We start from the raw sequence: 21,842 nt of genomic DNA, 5'->3' as shown, positions 1-21,842 counted from the left end.
CCCAACCCCTGACTTCCTCAAGGAGGGGTCCCTCTGAGACCACATGATGCGAATGGGTTTTCCTTTGATCACATCAAAATTCATGGTATCTAGAGCACGCTCAGCTGCAAGAGAAGTCAAGAACAGATTTCTGTGGTTTGTTAAAGAATAAAGGCTTCCATCACGGGGGTGATCATTCCCTCTGAATTCTACTCAGCTCATGGAGGCATTTGGTGACCAATTCCAATGACTTTTTAACTCAGTGTTTCAAGGGAGGTCTTTGCAGGACAGTCATTAGACATGTTTAAGTATGGAATAGGCTTAATAGACTCTTTCAAATCTGTATTAATGTTTTAACAACCACAGCAAAATGAACAGCAAAATGCTTGGGATTTATCAGTTAGTCTTAACTATTATAAAGGTAAACTGCTCCACCCAAAGGAGGAAAGTAAATACAGGAAACCCTGGGGAAAAAGGGAAGCAACAAAAGTGACTGGTTGGCTTGGTTGCTTCTCACAAAGCTCACATCCACCCGCACTCATCTCTATGAAGAGAAAAGGATCATCTCCCCATCGCGTCAGGGAGAGCATGCAGGAACACGTGGCTGGCTGAAGAAGGAACGAGGCAGCTTCTGACTTATGTGGCCAAAAAAACCCCAAAGATTCCTCAGTTGCTCAATTTAAAGATGACAGCAGAAGTGGACAAAACTCGAGGGGGGGGGGGGGAAACTCATAACCTCATCTGATGAACAGGGAAGTATTGATCTAAACTCAAAAACCCCAGCACTGTCATTCTAACCTACACTGAAACCCCCTCCACGATTCTATTTCTGCTGCCTACTGCTATATTAAAAGGATCATTACGTACACACATCAGGATCCTGTTCATAAAATTGAGATGCTTGGGACTCTTCTGTGCCAGAAAACACTCCCAGCATGGAGCGAGCAGAGAAAAAGACAGACTGTTAATCCCCAGCATGAAGCGGGAAAAGAGAGGGATAGACGTGCATTAAAATCAAGGAATATTAACAAAGCAGAACCTGAGTTTTCCAGATTTGTCTGGCTCAGTTCTTCCAAGCCACCTTCACCCAGAGAGAATTGCTGATTAGCTTTCAGGAGCAGGAAATTCAGGGAAAATGGCAGTTCAAACACTTTCTTTCACGTGACTCTGTTGGCGCAGCCAGAGCTGCACCACTCAGCATTTCACAAGACTAGCTCTAGGAACCCCTATGTGACATGGCCTACAAAAGCCTCCTGCACTCCCTACCCCCAAAATCAACTTTCCACTACTGCACGGGAGTTTCCCAGAATGATTCAAGTGCTTTGAAATGTTCTTCTTGTTGCGTTTTAAACTGAAGTGGTGCTATTGCTATTTTCCCCACATACACCTCCACACATACACCCAGCTGGGAGGCGAGCTCTGCTGGACTTCATTCCTGAGGCAGTCAGGAAAAATAAAAGAAGGAGGGAAGTTATACTAGCAAGGACTCTAGTAGCTCTGTTCAGTCCAAGGTGTTGAATGCAACTAACTGCCATGCTAAAATGATTCCTCAGCTGCTACTCTGAGTCAGTGCAAGTGCAAGTGAGGTCCTTCCTGCAGCCCACTCCTAAGAGGCACTTCAGCAGGCAACTCGGTCCAGCTTGTCAAATTTGGCAGTGTTTATTTATAGCAGGGAGAGGTTCTGCAGAAGCATGTGTTGGCAAGGACACAAACTGGTTGCATATACCATTTGCAGCAGAAACAGGGCTCCTGCTGAAAGGTGACAAGCAGATGTAGCAGTGACACAGAACCAGAGGGACCTGTGAAACACTGCAGCAACTATCAAGATACAGCCCAGTTATAAACTACTCCCAGTTCTTTAGAGCTTTCTCATCACATACTTAAGCACATACTATTGCCCTGCTCTTTCAATAGCTTGCTAGTATCGCACTCTATCATTATAGTCCACTTAAAATTCACTCAGACACTTCTTGTAAGCATGGGTGCAAGAAAGCTCTGGATGATCTGAGGAAGGTCTGTCATACCCACAGGTGGAAATGCAATCACATTACACCAGGACCTAAGAAAACCTGTAAAGGATCAGCATGAATTATGTGACTCACACTAAGCTCATCTGATTCATTTCCTTAATCTGAGCAAACACCTTCTCATTTTTTTTCTATTTAAGCCACGAAGTTTCAGCCATTTCAGTTCCTGTATCTGTCTCTCCCACTGGTTCCTGTCATCCTTCCAACGGACTCAACTGCAACTCATATAGAACATTACACATTCTCTTAACCTCTTTCAGGCTTCCTTTTCATTCCTCTTCCACAGCCTTCTAGGTAGGGAAAGCACATGAACACTCCTTGCAGTTTGCCTGAGGCCTCAAAGTCATTAATCTGCCTTAGAGGCTCCCTGCTGCAGAGCTAACACAATGCTGGAATTAGCAGCTGTGGTTGAGCAACATGAACACAGATAACCACAGGCATAGCCCAAGATTCACCCATGAGAAACTCTGCACAGGGACAGGCTTAAATCTCTTGGTTGCTGGAGTTAGAACAAAACACTGCTGGCAATGAAGACCTCAGCTCTCCCCTCACACTGTCTTCTCCTCTAAGGAAGGGACAAAAACTTTATCCATACACTTGCACACCTTGCTGCTTCAGAGCTATTTATCTCTCCCCAGCTCTGGGTTCTGTCTTGGCTTGGGAAACATTCTGTTTTCTCTGTACTTCCAGAACAGCTTATCTCTGGAGCCATATTAAAGTTTCTCTGCTTCATTATCTCAGTTGTCATGTCATGAGTGCCATTATTATGAAACCCTGGAATGCAATTAACCTGCATGAGGAAGTTGTGAAAAAGGAAATTCAGCTTTTCTTTCAAATGAAATGAGTTTTTCTTTCCCTTCTTCACAGTCAGAAAGAATAAACAACTACAGCTGAGCCTGAACCAGCCAGACCTTTGAAGCTTAATCTGCCTATCACAGTACAACAGGTTCAGTGTTCAGCATTCACTGGTTACTACACCAAAGTTCAATTGAAAACAGCAGAACTTCTTTTCACTAAAAATAACCTCTATGCAGAGACTACACCAGTGAGACAATGCACAGCCCCTGCCAGGGTCAAGCATCTCTCCATCAGCTAATAAAAACAAAGGAAACAAGCAGCTTTGAGGCAATTCAGAGACAGGAACTCTGGAAGTACAGAACTGTGATCAGGATGTAACAGTATGAGCTCCTGGAGGCCCCACATCATGGGGAAGAGTTCTGGCTCCATGATTTGCTCGGTGGCCTTTCTCTAGATGTAAGGCCAGAGAGACCTGTTTACCACGCTAAAAAGTGATCCCTTGTTTTCTTCAGATTTAAAAGCACTCCTCCTTCCACAAAAGATGCCAGGGAAATGCAAGCTATCGTATAGTAAATTCTTTAACACTTATTGCCACTTGAAGCATACCAACAACGTGTCCACAAGAACTTCCCTATAATTTTTTAGAGCACAAAGCTTCCCAGCTACTTTAAGTGGGATTTTGTAGCATCTCCTATCACCCATAAATCAAAACAGATCCCTTCCGTGCTATGCAACACCCCACACCTCCTCACAGATTCAGTAAAATGAAGCCCAAATGCATTTCTGATTATGTATTCCTGGAAGAAAACACAGATCCCTCCTGCAGGAAACTTTAATCATCACTATTCCTGCATTTGGCAACAGAAATTCTGCTCCTCATATTCAAGTGTGTTTCAGGGAGCCCACAGTACCCCACCACCTTTCCAAAGCTATCTGTGTACATTTTCCTGCATTACATTCAGCACAGCAGCTGGTTTTCACTTAGGCAAAGTAACACACACTGCACTCTGCCAGCCAGAAGAAATCAGAAGCATTTCACAAGAGATCTCTTCATCAGGGCAGGAGGAGTTTGAGTATTTCTCCTTGTCCACATTAACTATATGATTAGGTTGAAATCTCTTGACCTTCTAAGACCCAGCAGTAACAGGACACCACTTTGCTGAAGTATCACTTCAAGCACTGGGACTTCCTAAAATGTCTGCTGCCTCACCAGGAGCCCTGAATGATGCAACCTGCCTCTGAAATCCTGCCTATTTATTACCATAAAAGATTACCTTGAAATGCACTGGAAAGCCACCATATCCTCAGATTTGTATGAGCTGCAGAACTTTTCTGCTAAGGCATGCACACCACCAGTTACTCTTCCATTTTAACATATGTATTACACATGTCTTGTCTACTTTAAGAGAACTTTATCTAGACTTTTGCACCCCATTTCACCAACATTTCTCTAATCTGAACTCCGAGCTCTTTTTTGGCTCTATTTCTGCTCCTTGCTTTTATTTCTCTTATCCTGAAAAATGAGGTCATATCCTAAACACAGGCAGGATAATTGTACCTTTGCCTGCACAGCACATGAACCTCCCGAGGTGGTTTTCTAACGGGGATTCAGAGCAGACGGGCTCAGCAGATCACATAATCAGGCTCTAAGGTTCTTTCCCTCTAACTGAGAAGTTTCATAACAGAAATACATTGCTTAGCCTGCAAAAAAAAGCACTTCTGAGAGTTCCATGAATGAGTAATTATGCACTGGAGTGCAAAGCAGCTTTTCATCAGCCTGGCAAGAGAAAGGATCAGAAGTGCTGGATCAGATCCGCCTGCATCCCAAAGCAAGGGCATGCAGAAGGTACTCTGACCTGGGAGAGGATGGAAGCTAGGATGGCACATCATCACAACAGACTAAGTAAAATCCAAGCATTTCTCAATCCCAGAGGCTCTGCTAGCCTGCAGGAATACAACTTGAATATCATTCCTGTTATTCTATATATCTCCATAATGCTTTGATCCAAAGTCAATGAACCTGTGCCACAGACAGACCACTCTGCTGTTGGTAAAAATGTAAAGCAGGAGAACCTACTATAGCCTAAAAGGAAGTTTACTTGCTGCTGAAGTCTGTGCTGCTGTGAATCAATGCTGAATTCAAAGGAAAAGTTCACTCTCATCTGTCCTTTGAATGTCTCCATCACATGCAGATACTGCTAGGTGACAGTACAGAGCAATAAACTTGCACCAGTCAACAAGCAAAGGCTCTGAAAACTAGGGCAGAAAATGCTGACCCATTTTCCTTACAGAAAAGATGTGTTCCAAAGTGACCTGTTCTGTCCCATCTTTCTAATGCTCCTGCTGCCTCAGCTCTAGAATACCTACGTGAGCAAGAACCAACTTAAGGTATGAAAAAAGTCTGGCAAGAGCAAATCAACATGTGAGACATGCATGTGAGACAACCTGGTTTCCCACACACTGAACAATACATCTTTCCCATTAATGCAGGAATACCACTTCCCAGACTGGGAGACCCATCCAGCTGCTTGCTGCACACACCAACTTGCAGTCCATCATATCTCCTAAATATTAAACTGGAGTGAGTGGGCAGCCAGACGCTCAATTAAGCATTCAGCCAAGGCTGACTACTCTCAACTTTTTTCACTAGGCCTGACTGTACAGAGATGCACACAAATAGCCCAAACCTACGTGAAAACAAATATGGGAACACAGTGGAGATTATTCTCCTATATGAAAAACAAATCCCAGTCTTTAAAGTTTAATATAATATCACTTATAAATAGGTCTACATAGAAATAAGCAGAAATAGATTTCTATCTAAAATAGGCAGAACTTTCTACTTAGAATAGGTAGAAAGTTTCTACCTAGAATAGATAGGAATGGGTCTACCCATCAGAGGCGTTCCCAAGATGGGCATCTTGTAGACATCAAGCATTAAAAAAAGTTCCAGCTTGAGTCACTAGCAAGTTACTTACCCTGTAACGTTTTAATAGTGACAGACACCAACAGAAGTGTGAATGAGCAAAAAACAAGTGAATAAAAGCAAAGGAAAGAAGCCACGGCTGCGGCTGCACATGTCACTTACCATCAGCCGGCTGCTGGAAGTTAACATAGGCATAGCCGAGGGACCGGCGGGTGATCATGTCCCTGCACACCCGGATGGAGAGGACGGGCCCGGCGGGGCTGAACTTCTCGTAGAGCATGGCCTCGGTGACATCGGGGTGCAGGTCACCCACGTACAGCGACGCCATCGGGTAACTGCTGGCAGCCGCGTTCATCTTCCCCCACCACGTGCGCCCAGCGCGGAACTCACTCGAGTCTCGGGGCTTCTTCAAGTCGAGCTTTTGGTAAAGGTTTAAATTGGGGGGGTGACTCAAAAACCTGATTTAAAGCCTCGCTAAGCCGGGGCCTGCAGACACAACCCGGGAGAGGGGGGTAGCAGAAGGGGACAGAGCGGCTGAAGGGGGGGACAGAGGCCTGGAAATCAGAGTAACTTAAGTTACGCCTCCAGGAGAGCAGGGCTCGGGTATGAAGCCAAAATCCACACGCAGTCTCCTGCGCCTTCCCACCGACAGCTCTTGGGCAAAACCCGCCTCGACCTCCCTTAAACCCACGTCCCTCGTTTCACTTTAAGAGCCTGATGTAGCCCCAGCTCTCCACAGCGGAGGCCGTTTGGTTTTCTGAGGTAAAAAAAGGCAAAAATTAGGAACACGCCCCCTCTCTGCACTATATATTGATACTAACCTTTCATTTACAGTTAAATCTCCTCCGCTGGGGTTGTATTTTATATATATATATATCGAACAGGCCGGCTCTGCCGGGGCAGCACGCAGCGCGGCGGCGGCCGAGCGGGGCGGCCGGAGGGAGGGGAGCGGAGCGGGCCGCAGCACCCGCAGCCGCGCTCGCCCGGAGCCCCGGCTCCTCCCCGTGCTCCCCCCACCCCACCCCTTGCCCCGGCCCTGCCCCGCGGTGGCGCCGGGCCCGACACCGACTCACGCGCAGCGGCCCGGCAAGCGGAGAGAGGGGAATCGGACAGCGGCCGCCCCTTTATAGCCGCGACCGGGGCCCGGCGGCGAGCGACCCCCCCCACCCCACCCCGCGGCCTGCGCGCCGCCGCCGCCCGCTGCAGCGACCCCAGCGGGGGGGAGGACCGCCGCCCGCCCGCCCGGCTTGAGGCGGGGTGGGGCGGGGCCAGCCCGCGCTGAGGGGGCTCGCGGCTGCCGGCCGCCATTTTGGGGTCGGCGCTGGGCCACCCTCATGAGGGACATGGCGGTCCGGTTGCATTGCTCTGCCGTTACCTTCGCTCCTGTGGCATTCCTTGTGTGCCACAGGACAAGGTGGATCTCCGTTTATTTCCAGTGCGGGAATCCCTTCGGGAAGGTCTGTCCCCTCACAGTGAACACTTACCCTTAGTGCTACGCTGCCGGAGGCCGGGCACTCTGCTTCAGACCCCAGCCCCTCAGTGAGACCGATAGCATCCACCTTCCCCTCTCTGGGATGTCTGCCTCACCCCAGCCAGCGACCAGCCCAAGAAATAAACACAACAGCTGCTTAAGAGAATGGTTCTGGTTGGAAGGGACCTGAATCTCCACAGGCAGGGACCCCTTCCACTGGAGCAGCTTGCTCCAAGCCCCTGTGTCCAACCTGGCCTTGATGGGGCAGCCACAGCTTCTCTGGGCAACCCATTCCAGTGCCTCAGCACCCTCACAGTAAAGAACTTCCTCCTTATCTCCAACCTGAACTTCCCCTGTTTCAGTCTGAACCCATCACCCCTTGTCCTATAGCTCCAGTCCCTGATGCAGAGCCCCTCTCCAGCATCCTTATAGCCCCCTTCAGACACTGGAAGCTGCTCTGAGGTCCCCCTGCAGCCGCACAGCCCCAGTGTCCTCAGCCTGGCTTCAGATCTCTGTGGCTGCCACAGAAAGCTGCCCCTGGGCGGTGTTCGGAGCCAGCAGGGCAGGCTCACAGCTCAGGCCATGTCCTGACCCCGTGGCCCCTTGAGCAACACCAAAGCCTTGTCCCTGCTCAGTGCTTGATTGAGGGTGAAATCCTGCATGGGGGGACATGTACCCACAGCCACAGCACCGTGATGGGTGGGCTTGGGTGTGTTTCCCATCCCATTCCAACCCCTGCATGCTGATGTCTCACAGGGCAGCTCAATCCCACCACCAAACAGGCCAGTGTTGGCCGATGGGGCCAAGGAGCGGGATGAGCAGAGGGAATGGAGCAGTTCCTCTGGGGTGATTGTTGTCTCTGCTCCAAGCTGCGGTGTTGGAGGTGTGGCTGGCAGGGAGATGAGCGGCTGTGGCTGGAGCTCTTCCCACTGCCTCCTCCTCTCCGGAGCACCAGTGTGAGCTCCTGCACCAGCTCCCATCAGGGGCTGCCCTGGAGCAGGACCAAGGGGCCCTGTGGAAAACTCGCTCTTCCAGGGTGAGGGTTGAACAGCTCCGAGTACAGCATCATCTACTGCAAAAAAGAGAGGGATTCCCCCCCCCAGCACTGCCCCACAGCTTCATCCTCATGGGATCCAGCTCCGGGGATACCCGAATGATCTATTTCCAGCATCTTCAGCAGAGCGTGAGGATGCAGCAGCGTGGGATTCGGTGATTCATCAGGGACCTTTGGGCACATGGATGTCCTCTTAAGGGGGACTAGGAAAGTCTGCAGAGGCTGGTGGCTGGTCTGCTGTGACTTCTTGATTCTACATTACCTTGCCTTCAATTTGCTTTAAAAGTGGGAGATGATGTTATAATATAAGGGATATGATACCTATCCCTTCATTACAGTGCAATAATGGAGAATAACAAAATAAAAAGCAACAACAGCAAAGCAAACTGTAGTATTCTGCACTATTTTTGGTCCAGGTTATTTTCTTCAGACACAAATCATCCTTCTCCTGAGCTGATCTTCCCAGTGGTGCTGGGATGCAGCACTGCTGGGATCGCACTTGGTCCTCCACAGCCCAGCATCTCCGGAGCTGTGAAACCCCAGGCTGAGACCGGCGGCTTGGCTGTGGCAGGAGTTTGGAGTGGCTCCTGTTCTGACGGCTAAAGGCAAAACGCAGCTCAAGAAACACGTTCCCCCATAAAACACCCTTTGGCTGCGAGGCCCTGCTGTGGCTACGCTGAGAATGGGTTTTATCTGTACCAGTTACTGACATTCACATCCCCTCCCAGGGGACACCATGCAGACAACTGTGTCCTCCTCTCTCCTAGCATCTGGGGGGGATCCTCTGCTGATGAGGGCCCAAAACTGCCCCAGGGACCCCACTCCTCTTGGTACCCTCAACACAAGAGGGCAGCTGCCCCCGATGACCAACAGGAGCCTCCCAGTTTGCCCTCTCAAGACCTGCAGCAGTGCCTGGAGTGAAGGTTTTGATGCCTTCATCTTGCCGGTGTGTGCCCATCGATGATGCTGTGTGGGAGCCATCACCCTCGCAAGCCGCTCTGCTCCCGTGTATCTGAGCGGTGCCGCATCCCTGCCGGTCCTCACAAGACAGCATCCTGTTTTCAACGCGGGTGGCAAGGGTTCAACCAAACCCTGACCCTGCTTTAGGAATCCTCCTCCTGAGCCTTGGGATTTCACCAGCAGAGGGCAGGCCGGGATTGCACCAACAGCGGGAGGACGCAGGCAGGAGCATCAATCAGGTAAGTAAGCACCGTTTGCCATGCAGGAGAAGAGCCCGACCCACGCTGCACAGCAGAACTCCTGCAACCTGCAAGTGCCCTGGTGCCCTCCGAGCAGCTGGCTCGTCAGGACCCCGTTTCATGCCAGCCTGTGGGAGCTGGAGCCGTGTTCCCCAGCGCTGTACGCCACGGAGCCAGCCCACACATTCCCATAGGCCTCTTCATTATGTTTTCCTTTGCCTGAAGAACAAGGATGAAGAGAGTGCACGGAGAGTTTGGGGATTTCCCCTACAGGGTAGATCAAAAGTTGCCAGGATGCGTTAGAGCAGACGTTTAGGCTAAAGAAGACCCTGGGAAAAAAAATTAAGCTCCAGTCCCGGGCTACTGCTCTAATCACCGTGGTGCTGTGGGGAGAAAACCCCACGGGCCTGAACCGATGCCCTCCCACCCGCTCCAGCTCCTGTTTGATCAGCAGAGATCAGGAAGTGGTTTTGTTCCAGTGCCTCTGTTTTGGTTTAGCAGCGCAGCCCGCGGGGCTGGTCTGTGCCTGCCTCCCACAGCGAGGGCAATTCCGCTCCTCTCCACAGCCAAGGCCACACCAGAGCACTGAGCTCCCACCACCGCCTCCAGCCGGGTCAGGGCAGCTGAGGCACCAGCGGGACAACCCGGCATCAATGGCCCTATTATTGCTCTTGAAGTTTCTCTCCCCTTCCAGACGGATGCTGCATTACTCCATCACAGCTGCAGTTGCTCCCTTCCAGCAATTCCCAACACAGCACTTAAGGCAGGGATTTATGAGCGGTTTTGAAAGGCATTTTGGAGTGAAAAGGAGTTATGGGAAAGGAAGTCGAATTCCCACCATTCCCCACAAAATTCTCCCAGCATCTTTCACGAGAAGGATCAGTTGCTGGTCTTTTCCTCAAGACAGAGACCAGCTCTCAGCTGTGGCTCTTTGTTTAGCCCAGAGCATTTCCCAACAGCAAGATGCAGCCGGGGTTACTCTGCTCCTGCTTGCAAACGCTCGGGAGGCTGAGGCGCCGGGCTGCCGGGCTCCACCAGACCCTGTTTGGCCACTGATACTTCTGTAGATGCTGCTAAATGAAATCATTCCTTCTCAACCCACAGATGATTGCCAGTCTGAGTGCAAGTGCTGCTGCCTGTCCGGCTGAGTCTGACCCACAGAATGGTTTGCAAAGTCAAAAGTCAGGGGACCAGAGAGCAGTAGCTATAAAATGACCAGCAGGGACAAGCCCCACCTCACCTTCTCTGAAGCTTTTCAGGAACACAGGCTCACTTGCTGCAGAAGCAGCAGGCCGGATGAGCAGAACAGAGTCACATCAACACTACATTCACAACCAGGACAGGGGTTTGAAAGACTTTATTTGACACCTTTGCTGGATGCCACAGCTCGTGAATCTAACAGCTCTCCACAGTGTAAAGTGAGGCTGGGCTACTTGCTGTGAGCTCGAGGGTGCTGCAGGAACAACTGGGGTCCATGAGGACCTCCTCTGGCTTCATTAACAAGGAATATGCTGTTCCTGGCTGATCCTGGCACTTCAGGACAAGGGCGGGGAGAAGCAGCCGAGGCTTTTCTGTGTGTTAAGTGCGATGACTTCCATCAAAACAACTGGGAGGCACTCACTTTCCAAACAATAGCAGATAGACACATTGCCATGCACATGGCAGATGCAATCTGCAGGAAGGCAAACACCAGCTCATCCACACAGTCTAACCGGCTGCTGCGTGTTTGACCTGAGGCGTGGGGAGAGCCGCTCCCATTCAAGAGAGAACTCCCTCTTTATTTTCTTTCCACTGACCTCTCCACTCTTTTCCTTCTTTTATTGTCACAGTGATGTGGAGGGGGGTGAGACTCCTTGGCATGCAACTGGGTCCAGGCTATTCTGCTTGTGCATCCCAGCAAGTCGAGGCACAGATGCAGGAGCAGGGGCTGCTCAGACAAGTAGGAGCACTGAGACTTCCTGTCCTGGACACTACAGGAGTTCAGGATGTGGCATAGGAGCAGGGTGGCCCCTGTGCCTTTCTGCTCAAAGGAGAGGAGGGGAGGACCGCTGGAGGAGCAGCATCTGCTGTGTCAGTTACCTTGGGGCATGCAGGCCAAGGCAGAAAAAGCTCTTGGGACTCGGGACAAGTGCAGCCCCAGGGCTTGCCAAGGTTTGCAGTGAAACCTCAGTGGGCTTTGGTCCTGGCCCAGGGAGAGGGATGAGCAATGTGAGACCAAAACACGGTGCTGAAGAAAGAAAACAGAGACAGGATGAGAGGCTGAGGGGTGCAGGGCTAAGAGAGAACAAGGGAGGCACTTCAAATGCAGGCCCTTCTGACTCATTCTCCCCCTTTGCAGTCACAGCTGTTCAGCAGGGGATGGAGGAGAGACTGGCAAAAGGAAAGGCCTTTTCTTCTCACTTTGGCCATCAGAGCCTTCCCCTCTGTGACTGACATCCCTTTGAAATCCTCCTGCTCGTCTCTTCACACCTCAGTGCAGAGCGGGGGCTGCGCAGGCCTGGCTGGCTGCTCCTGCATGGTTTGTGCAGGGATCCGGCGGAATTCCAGCCCAGCTGTGGGAACAAGCTCTGTTAAGCTGTTGCCTCACTCCACCTTAAGGGCACATAAGTGGGGAAAGCTGGTAATGCAGTGAGGAAAGCGTGGGGATTAACAGGCAGGCAAGTTCACTAAGGGAGCTGGGGGGGCTGCAGCTGGGGTGCCAGCAATGCTGGGGATAAGGGGAGCACAACATTAGGTGCTGCAGCTGGGGGACACATCGCAGGGCATCGGCATAAGCAAGTCTCTGTCTGGCAGCTCAGGGCCCCCAGGGAAATAAAACAGTATTTCAAGGCTAGCTCTTTTCCAAAGGGCTCCGCAGAGTGGTTTGCTGGAGGTGGAACAGGGCTGGGATCTGCATGTGCCCCTTCTGCTGTAGCCTGAAGGATCTGGGGGTAGCTGTGTGCAGACAAGTGCATCAAATAGTATGTGATTCCTGTTTGCAGGCATCATGAGGGAGAGAACGTGTGATGGTGAGGCAAGAAACGTGGTGCAAGGAGAGAGGGAAGAGTAAAGAGGATTTTCTTTATGGATCCTTGGTTTTTGCAAAGCAGGAAAGATGCCTTCTCAGCTGAGTTTGTTCTTAGGCCTGTAGGCAATGAGTGCTGAGGAATTCCCATCTCCAAACGGCAGGCTCAGAAAGCCCCGATTTCAGTCGCCCAGGAGCGGCAGATCCTCGATGTCCCAACCCTGATCCCAGGTCCCTGCGTGGCAGCGCCCAAGGCAGGAGGTGCTGTGTAAGCCGGTGGCATGGGGATGCCGGTGGAGGCTGGTGAGAAGAGGAGCGTGGCGATTTGGCTGCTCTTGGATGAGCCCTCTCTCAATGCACCTGCTGGTGCTGGCATCCTGGGCACGGCTGCGGATGAGCCTGCACCCCGGGCCCTGCGGCTGGAAGAGCCCATCTTGCTGGCCAGGAAGCCTCGGCGGGACGGCAGCACGTCACCGGGGACACGGCGAAGCGGGGCTGGCCTCACAGCGGGGCTGGGGTAAGCCAGGGAAGACGCAGTCAAAACAACCGGAGCGGGAGCAGCCTCCCTCCTGGGGATCTGCACGGGGCCAGCAGCGCTGTGGAGGAAGGACCACGGCCACGTCTGGATGGGCAGGAGCGAAGTGGCCACAGGCGAAGGCTCCATTTCTGCCACATAATTATTCAGATGGGAGAGGAGGCGCAGCCGGATGGGATCAGCGGCGTTTTGACCCTCAAGGATGCCCAGGTACCTCACAACTTCAGTGAGGCATTCGCGGAAGCCGATGCTCCTGTAATCCACGGCCAGAGCTCGAGCATCTAAGAAGCCTGTAGGGAGAGGATGCAGTGAGAAGTCCATGCAGAGCTCAGGAATGTGCTTGGATTTCACTACCCTCTCTAACACACTGTGTATTTCACTTGAGGCACTTTGCTGCCGGGCGATATTCCTGACGCAGCCAGCCAAGTGGGTGTCCAGGACTGGACATTAGCATGCGTGAGAAGAGCATCTGTGGTTATCTCATTGGGATAGAACTGCCAAGGTCATGAAGCCTCTTACTACAGCGTGTGAGACAAGTAAGAGGTTTCATTAACTGTGCTCAGGAAGGAATTTTTCCTATTGGACTCTCTCGGTTATCACTGATGGAGAAAGGTCTATGGGCCAGATGGGCACTGGGTCCCTCTTTGCAAATAGACCATCTCTGGTCCTGCAGACTGGGGGACAATGGGGCTCCCCATGCTCAGCTTAGCACCATTTTCCTCTGCCTGTGTCCCAATTTTTACCCTTCATTTAAGCACATATCAGGCTGAAGGACACGGGACAGTGGCAGGCCAAAACCACTGGGCCAGGAAAGCTCAAAGCCACAGAAATCAACAGGATAAAATGCAACCCACGGCTGGTTTTCAGGCTTCTGCTCCCTACTTGCAGCTCCGTAAGACGATCAGCAATAAAGCAGAGAATGTCACAGCACAGTGAAGCGCTTGGACCACTTTGCTTGACAGGGTCTCTCGTGACAATACAGCCCTTTGTTGCAGTGCAGTCAAACTGAATATCTAAACAAATGTTCCAGACCAAGTTACAGCTCTGAACCAAAGCCTGGATGCCAGCAATGTCCCCAGCAAGCCAAAACCGGGTGGTAAGCAAGCCAGAGGCTTCTTTACTGGAGCTGTGATCTCCATCCTGTTAACTGGAACAGGACAGAGGGTCTGTACTGAGGTCTCAGTACAAATAAGACCTTTGTTGAATCTTGCACAGGGCTCCCTCTCTCTTCTTATAACAACCAAGAGACACACAAAAAGAGGAACAGAGAGGGAAAAAAGCCTTGTTTATTTGCAGAGTCTCCATGCAGAATCCAGCCTCTGCAGGAAATGTATCCCAGGAGGAGGTAAAGAGCTCAATACCGCTTTTCTGCAAGCAGAGCAAGACCAGGCACGTCCCCAGCTGCACTGCTTTTAGCAGAGTGTGTGACTATGACAGTGGTACCATCCCCATGGGTCTCTGGGATTTGCCATCCCATATACCACTGTCTGCCAAATGGATGCATGGAAACGTCCCTCAAAGGGCATTTCCCTTGGGAAACAGACAGGACAGCAGTCAGTTTGGTGCTGGCTGGTGTCACCCGGGCATGCCAGCATCAAGGTGCTGCTTGGTGCCCAGGCTGACGGGGAATTTCCCTTCCAGTTTTCACCTTCACCTCACACACGTGCAGTTCTTACCTGCTCCTCCAGTGGCGTGAAGCATTTTTAAGTGATCTACTGTCATTTGTAGGATCTCTGCCTTCTCCAGCTTGGAAGACCCCTGTGTGTTGGGAGCAGGAAAAAGAGCAATTCATCATTTTATGGTCTGGGGTTTTGTGCCTCTCAGGAGCTGGCCAGTGACCACCCCCTCCAAAACCTTCCTGAATCCAGAAGCACTCAGATGGAGCAAAGCATCCACCCAGGACACCGGCTCTGATTTTTACATCACTCCTAAGGTGCCCAGATGCAAATTGTAAAAGCCCATTCCTGTGCATCTTCATATCTGGTTTATCCAAAACACTTCCTGGATTGACTTTATCCTCCCCAGGGCTCCTGAATATTTGGGAATATTGTTTTGCCACCCAGTTTCACCACCTACTTAGTCCCTGCAGTGATGATGGGAAGAGAGACAGCCCAGATGCAAAGAAAGGTGGGAATCAGGGACACACTCACCTGCTTCTCAAAGGCAGTGGGCACCAGGCGCCGCAGCTCCGAGAGGCTGCTGTTGATCCGGTCCCGGCGCCGCTTCTCAATGATCTGCAGGAGATTCCCAAAGGGAGAGAAGAAACCAGGGTCATTTATGGCCACAGCTTCACAGCCTGTTACCAGCTAAGGCAGGTTGGGAGAGGTGCTTAGAACAGGGCCATATAAGTAAGTGGTTTTGGTGCAAAAACTGAGCACAGAAACCTTGACTGCTGTGATAACCACAATGAAACCATGCTCCTCCATCCCATCCCCACCCTTTCCTGCCAAATCTGAGGCCAAACCTCTGCAAAATACGTTTCTGGGTGGGTGTGGGGAGAGTTCCACAGGAGATAGAGCAGGGAACACTGTGAAGTTCATTTACCACTGTGTTCCCACAGTAAGGATATGCCCACTGCATGCAGAGGATGTCACAGGGAGCCCTTGCAAACAACCTAGCTCCCCCGGGAGACATAGCCCAGCCACCCTGGGCAACGTAAATGACACTCACCCCTCTCCTCTTCTTCCTGGCTTGTATCTGAGATGTCGTAGTGGGAGACACAGACCTGGAAACATGGCTGGAAGGGAAGAAGAGGGATTCGTTTCTCATGCTAGCTGCAGAGGAACCTCTGTCACACATGTGCTTTACACACGTTTGCCATCTGCTGTCCCCCCCCTCCCTGAATAATGTCTTCTGTGGTTCCCATCTCATTTTTACCCACAACACAGAGCTCAGGAATTGGGGATGGGGAGCCAAGCAGAGACTCAAATCCCACTCCAAGTCTCCCACCAGCCTGGGACAGATTTCTGCACCAAATTGTCCATCTGCTACCAGGCACTCGTCTCCTTCGATCTCAACCAGTGCCGGCATCACCATGGGGCTGGAAAAGTAGCGATCCAAGCTTTGGAGTCGGGGCCTTTTCCTTCTCCATGTGCGAACCTCCCGGCTCTCATGTCTGAGCCTGCCCTGTCTGCAGGGCTTTGCCTCTCAGAGCTGTGATAGCACCAGCACATCCCCGAGCTCCCACCCAGGAGTAGCGAAGGGCTGGCTGCTCCTCAGGGTGAGGCTAACGGCAACGTTGATGTGGTTTCTGAGGGCTTCCTGGAGAGTCACTTCACAAACCGCATGGTTTGGAATAGGCTGCGATGTTCTGAATGCACCAGGGATATTCTGGATATCCCCAAATCAGGCAGAGAGGAGCCAGGAGCGGGGCAGGGGAGCACCCAGCAGGAGGTAATGGGGCAGGGACCCTGCCTGCTGGCTGACAACTCTGCTCGAGGGACATGGGAGGAACAGACTAAGAAGGGCCCCCACAAACTGTCTTGTGCCTGGTGGGCACGGGTGAGGTTAGACACCAAAGGTCAGCACTAGACAGGCACAGGGAGACAAAGTTCAACCCCCGGGTCCCTGCAGAGGTGAAGACTCCACAACAATGGATAACTCAGCGTGGGAAACTCCTTGGAGCAAAGCCACTCCACTGCGGGGGGAGGCTGCCCAAGGCCACTTTCCATCTCAACAGGCAGGGTTTCTCCCTCTGGAAAGCTGGACTGGCTTAGCACTGTTCCTGTGCCTTATGGAACCTGGTGCAGGGATGTTAACGGCAACCATAGCCAGCCTGATGCTGCGGAGGGACCGCAAGAGGCAAGGATCTGGGAAGGGGCATTTTAACAGGAGCCTGTTAAAGATGTTTCTGCATGGACAGAGCTGTCTGAACAGCAAGCCAAAGACCAGACCCAGTTCAGCCCATTAGAAATAGGTTCTGTTGGCCCCAAGTGAGGTGCTTTCAGAGCTGGTTTTACACTCAGATGAAGTAACTCATTCTTCACTCCCCTTCACGGGCACCTATCTGAATGGCTGCTGGGTGGGCTTTCCCTGGGCATAGGTGCTGGCTGGCTCCAACAAGCACCAACACGTGTTGCCAACATACATAAACACACACAGGATGAGCACCTATGATGTGAAAACGGGCTCTGGGGTCAGGTATTGTGCCAGGAGTCAGTATCGAAGCTGCCTGGGACACAGGAATGTGGAACGCTCACTCAAGGAGCTGTAACAGGGAGTTCTGAAGCTCTCCTTGCAGAGCTCTCTGTGAGCTGCGGCTCCAGATGTGGATATAAAGACTGAGCTCACTGCAGCATATGCTTTCAAAATATGCTTGACAGATTTGAACCACATAAAAGACACCCTCACGATGTTCTCTGATGATTAGAATCGCTGTGTTGCTCTCTGCTCAATTTTATAACTTACAGCACAACTTTGGCTGTTGATTCAGAACAAGAAGCAAAACCCCAAAGAGCCCAGCCCTGTCAGAGCAGGAACAGCTCTTCTGGCTGTGTGTTGGTGTGGCACAAGCAGTGATACACACGTACACAAGCACCAGCTCACAGCACTGCCTGGTTCCGTGACTTGAGAAGGTAAACGTCTTAGCAGCACCAGAGAGCTCAACAATTCATCATCACCATTCAGTGAAACATGACAACCCCTCCGTTCCATCCATCAGGATACTGCATACTCAGTGCTGCACTGAGTATTTCACACGCAGCAGGGAGGTAGCTTAAACATTGATGTGCTTGGAAGCTGCCTAAGGGGTCAGTGAGTTGGTGCAGGACGTTACTTCTCAGTCTCTGCCACGACTGCATCAGCGAGAAGCAGCCTCCTGAATTTAGCCCCATGAGAACGGTAACTTGGCACCGGGCAGGGCGACTTCTCTGCTTGGGATACCAAGCAGCAAAAGGGAATGAACTAACCTGGGGACTCACTGAACGCGAAGGGAGGGAGGGGGACACTTGGCTACTGAAGCAAGAGTTCAAAAGCAGTTGGGTTTTGGAGCAGAACAAGTCGCAGCACCATTCCTTTATTGCCAACACCGTCTGTGTGCTCAGAGCCCGGGCACGGCTGGCACAGCGTGGGAAGCTGAGCTGCTAGGGATGCCCTTTGCCAGGGGAGCTGGCAAAGCAGGAGGGCATGGCCTGGGAACCATGTGGGGGTCCTGTGCTTGCTATTCCCTCACTATCTCCCCAAGCAGCAAAGCCCCAGCGCCGAAACCGCGGCTCAGCAGCGATGGGACGGAGACTGCGGTACTGGAAGCACAGCTCAAATGTTAATGAAGATCAAAGCCCCAGCTGGTGCATTACAAATGCATCCCCAGAGCTGAAGCGTTCCTCATGCAAAACCTCCTGGATTCTTCCCCGTTCCCTGCGAGCCCGTGGATCGCTGGGGCTGCAGCAGCACCCGGTGGGCGCCTGTGCTCGGGGTGCTACTGCCAAGTGAGCTCGGAGCTGCCCTTCTCCCCCCCTGCAGGGGAAAGCTTTTGCTCTGGCTTTAGCGAGGCGCTTCCTTGAGCTCAATCAGCTCGTAACAGCTTCGATACCTGCGTCGAGACGGGGCTCCCCTCACACGCAGATTGGGATGACCTGGTCCTCCCCCCCCGGCCCTTCCTGCCCACGGCAGTACCAGCCCAGCCCGGCCCGGCCCGGCGGGGTTAACCGAGGTGAACGGAGCCGCCCTCCGTGCCTAGTGCTGGGACCCCCCCACAAACCCCACCGCCGACCCCGCGCCCTCACCGGTACTCCTCCTCCCGACCCACGTCGATAGTGCCGTCCGACTCCGTGTCGGAGGAGCTCTCCTCGCACAACCGCTTCATGCTGCCGGCGGCACCGGACGGGCTCTGCTCGGCTGCCCTCAATCACCACCACCACCGCGGCCGTCCGTCCTCGCTCCTTCCTTCCTTCCTTCCTTCCTTCCTTCTCCCGCCGTCCTCGGGGCAGCGAGTGCGGCCGCAACCCGCTCTAACGCGGAGGAGCTGCTCAGGACCAACCCCTCCCCTGCCCGCCCTCCGCCTTCCCCACCCGGCCGCGCCCCGGCCCCCCGGTGAACGGGTTAATGAGGCACCATCCCCCGGGAGTGACGGATTGCACGGCCCAGGTTCCCAGGCCCCCCCCCCCCGCCTCCTCCCGCTCTCTGGTCGAAATCCCAAGTCTTCCTGTAAAAGGAACAGTCTGTGTGAACCGTCTCATGTCCCCGCCACCCCCCTTCCACCCGCCGCACGTTGGCCTCAGCCCCAGTTTAAAGGGACCAGTGACCTCACTGGCAACAGAAAACCGTGGGAAAGAGATGGGACTGATAAAGCCTTGAGTTGTTTCAGGGAAAAATCAACATCCAGCCCCACACGCACACACATGTCTGCCCCGCGCTGGGCGCAGGCACTCTCGGAGGCTCATGATTCAGATGGAAACCAGCTCCCTGGAAGCACGGGGATGTTTGAGGACGTTGTGCAAAGAGCCCTCCCCTGCCATTAATCCCTGAGGGCCAGGACAGCAGTGGTGGCACCACGGTTGGAAGCATCAGGATGGGTCCAGCACGATGCTGGACCATTGCGATGGGTCCTGGTCCCACTAGGAGCTCAGCTCCCAGCCCTGAAGCATCTTCGAGTGCCAGCTCATGGCACTGATGGAGCGTCCACCACCTACCCTGTAAACCAAACCAACTAAACACGACGTTAGGTTTTATGACACCAGCGTGAATCGCTGTTTTCTTGTCTCATCCCATAACGCCGGAAGCTCAGACCCACAGCCCGGCGTCTAGAGAGCATCTCGCCTTCCCTGAGCTTGCAGGAGGAGGCTGTTTGTGACTGGTTTGCAGAGTCCTGCGCTGCTAAAATCCCCCAAGGCATCAATAACGGGGGGGAGGCAGAGGGGAGGAAGGAGAGCGCTACAAAAATAACGCCTTTTAGTTGGAACCCCCCCCCCCCCCATAAAATAATCAGCGCTGGGATCTGGCACCACGTGGGTTTCCCAAAGCCTTTTGCAGAGACCGTGGAGGCGATAACAGCCCATCATCAGCGCTGGGGCCGAGTGCTCCGACTCCTCCCTCCCCAAGTGAAGGAACGGAGCCCTGGTCCAGCCACCCCGCGCTGGGGTGGAAATCTGAGGTCCCCCCCCGAATGAGAATAAAGCATTCGCTTTAGGTTATGGCACTTTGTTTCTGCAATGTTGGATGTTTTGATTTCCCTATAAGTGGTCAAGAAACCGAGCTTACATTTCAAAGTGGGGTTACTTTGAAGCAGAATTAGTGTTATTTTAGCGAGTTTGAGACCCACTCCTCCTTTCCAAAGTGATTTCACTTCAAAATACATCCATCTCCAAACTAAACTTCCCATAAACATGTGTTTTTGAGAGATTAATACCCTTTCTACTGATAAAACCATTTAAATGGGATCCAGAGATTGGTTATTTCAAGCTCTTGCACATACCACAAAGAGCCTGAACCAAGCGGAGCCCAGACTGCCACGGAGGAACACTTTTCGTCTCCATTAGACAGGAATTCACTGTCCAGGCTCCATCTATCCTGGACTAAGCCTTCTTGTTCAAGTGTCATTATCTGGGTTCAATTGAAGTGTAATTGGCAACATGTTTTTCTAGGGTTACACTTCATTATGAACAGAGCGGGGCCGAAACCCACTTCTCCTGTAATCAGATCCATTTTCCAGCCTGTGCTTCTGGAGAGTCATTTATAATGGCCCCCAGCAAGCCCCGGGAGATCCCAAGGTCCATCTGAACCACCCAGGATGGATGCAGGGATGGTGCTGAGACCCCTCCAGATCGTTTGAATGGAGGTGACAGGGAAGGATGAAGGTGCATGCGAGGGGAGCCGGGTTTTCATAGGCATCACCCATGACTTGCGGCAGAGAGTGGGACAAGAGATGATGCTGGGGAAGGGGAGATGGGGTCTAAGAGCAGAAATGGGGTTTCTGCCACCTCCTTGCCTCTCACTGAGCAGCCACGCAAGCTATTCCCATGGGACAAAGCCTGACCCCAAGCACAGAGCCACAAACTGGGTGACCAACCTCCTCCCCAAGCCGCTCTGCTCTCCCCAGAGAGCTACAAGCTTTGCCACAGCCAAGCCAGGGAGTTATTAGAGGAAATCTCTCCCCAAACCCTGAATGTTGAACCCTGGCCCAGTGTCGAGGGCTGTTTCCCCTCCTGCACAGCCTCTGGTTGCTCAGCGAGCATTGCTGCAGTGCTTGTCCCCAGGCCCAGCACCCCTGTGAGACCCTCAGGGGCTGGAGGCGGGCGAGAGCTGTCCCTGCTCCTGCTGGCTGTGCCTCTCATGGTGGGAACTGTTTCCAGAGGATGGGTGTCACGAGGACGGGGCTAAGCCATCCATCACACCCAGCACTAATTGGCTACCCTGCTTCAGAGGCCAAGGAATAAGTGAGCTGCAAAGATTGATGTCCTGTCTCTGCAGCAGGAAAAACTCTCCCGGCCAGGGCTGAGGGTGGATCCCTGCCAGGAACCTGGGATTGCCCAGGTTTGGCGGTGCCAAGCCTGCTCCTGGGGGTGAAAGGCTCTAGCCCAAGGTTCCCTGGAGGAGGGGGGGCACAATCAGACCAGACACCAACCCCCCCCCCCGTATCCTGCTCCTTCCCCTCCCTCCTGCTCAGCTCTGGGAAATGTCCCCAGAGAGCGGCCAGCTGTGAAAAGCTGCAGCAGCTGGAATGTGGGAGGGAGAGCACGGCTTCTGCAGAGCCAGAGGCAGCAGGAGCAGGACTTATCTGTTACCTCCCCATGAACTGACACCTCTGCTTTAACCCCGTGCATGCCTGGAATGCCCTGTCCGCACATCTTCAGTCAACATCACCTCCCTAACCTCAGGTCCCACCACTGCCCGCCAGACCCACAGCTGTAATT

General features: G+C 52.6%; 2 protein-coding genes across 2 annotated transcripts; both read right to left on the bottom strand.

Moving 5' to 3' along the window:
- Window positions 1-6: 6 nt before the first annotated feature.
- On the bottom strand, window positions 7-6,677 carry LOC133215161 (polyadenylate-binding protein 1-like 2; the record flags this gene model as incomplete). Its single annotated transcript, XM_061358949.1, has 3 exons — window positions 6,552-6,677; window positions 5,893-6,148; window positions 7-104 (listed from the first exon to the last, which is right to left on the bottom strand). Coding segments are annotated over exons 2-3 (291 nt in total), but the record flags the coding sequence as incomplete, so codon positions are not given.
- Window positions 6,678-10,796: 4,119 nt separating this feature from the next.
- On the bottom strand, window positions 10,797-18,875 carry HEYL (hes related family bHLH transcription factor with YRPW motif like). Its single transcript, XM_061358948.1, has 5 exons — window positions 18,717-18,875; window positions 15,664-15,730; window positions 15,144-15,227; window positions 14,670-14,751; window positions 10,797-13,283 (listed from the first exon to the last, which is right to left on the bottom strand). Exons 1-5 carry the CDS (start codon window positions 18,794-18,796, stop codon window positions 12,625-12,627), a joined length of 972 nt encoding a protein of 323 aa, XP_061214932.1. The 5' UTR covers window positions 18,797-18,875; the 3' UTR covers window positions 10,797-12,624.
- Window positions 18,876-21,842: the final 2,967 nt, after the last annotated feature.

Source organism: Neopsephotus bourkii, unplaced genomic scaffold (genome assembly GCF_033783945.1).
Source record: "Neopsephotus bourkii isolate Nb327-2 ecotype Australia unplaced genomic scaffold, CSIRO-AGI_Nbou_v1 NB_959, whole genome shotgun sequence".
Taxonomy (NCBI): Eukaryota; Metazoa; Chordata; class Aves; order Psittaciformes; family Psittacidae; genus Neopsephotus; species Neopsephotus bourkii.
Note: the sequence above shows the minus strand (reverse complement) of the source record. Positions and strands in the feature narration are given on the sequence as shown.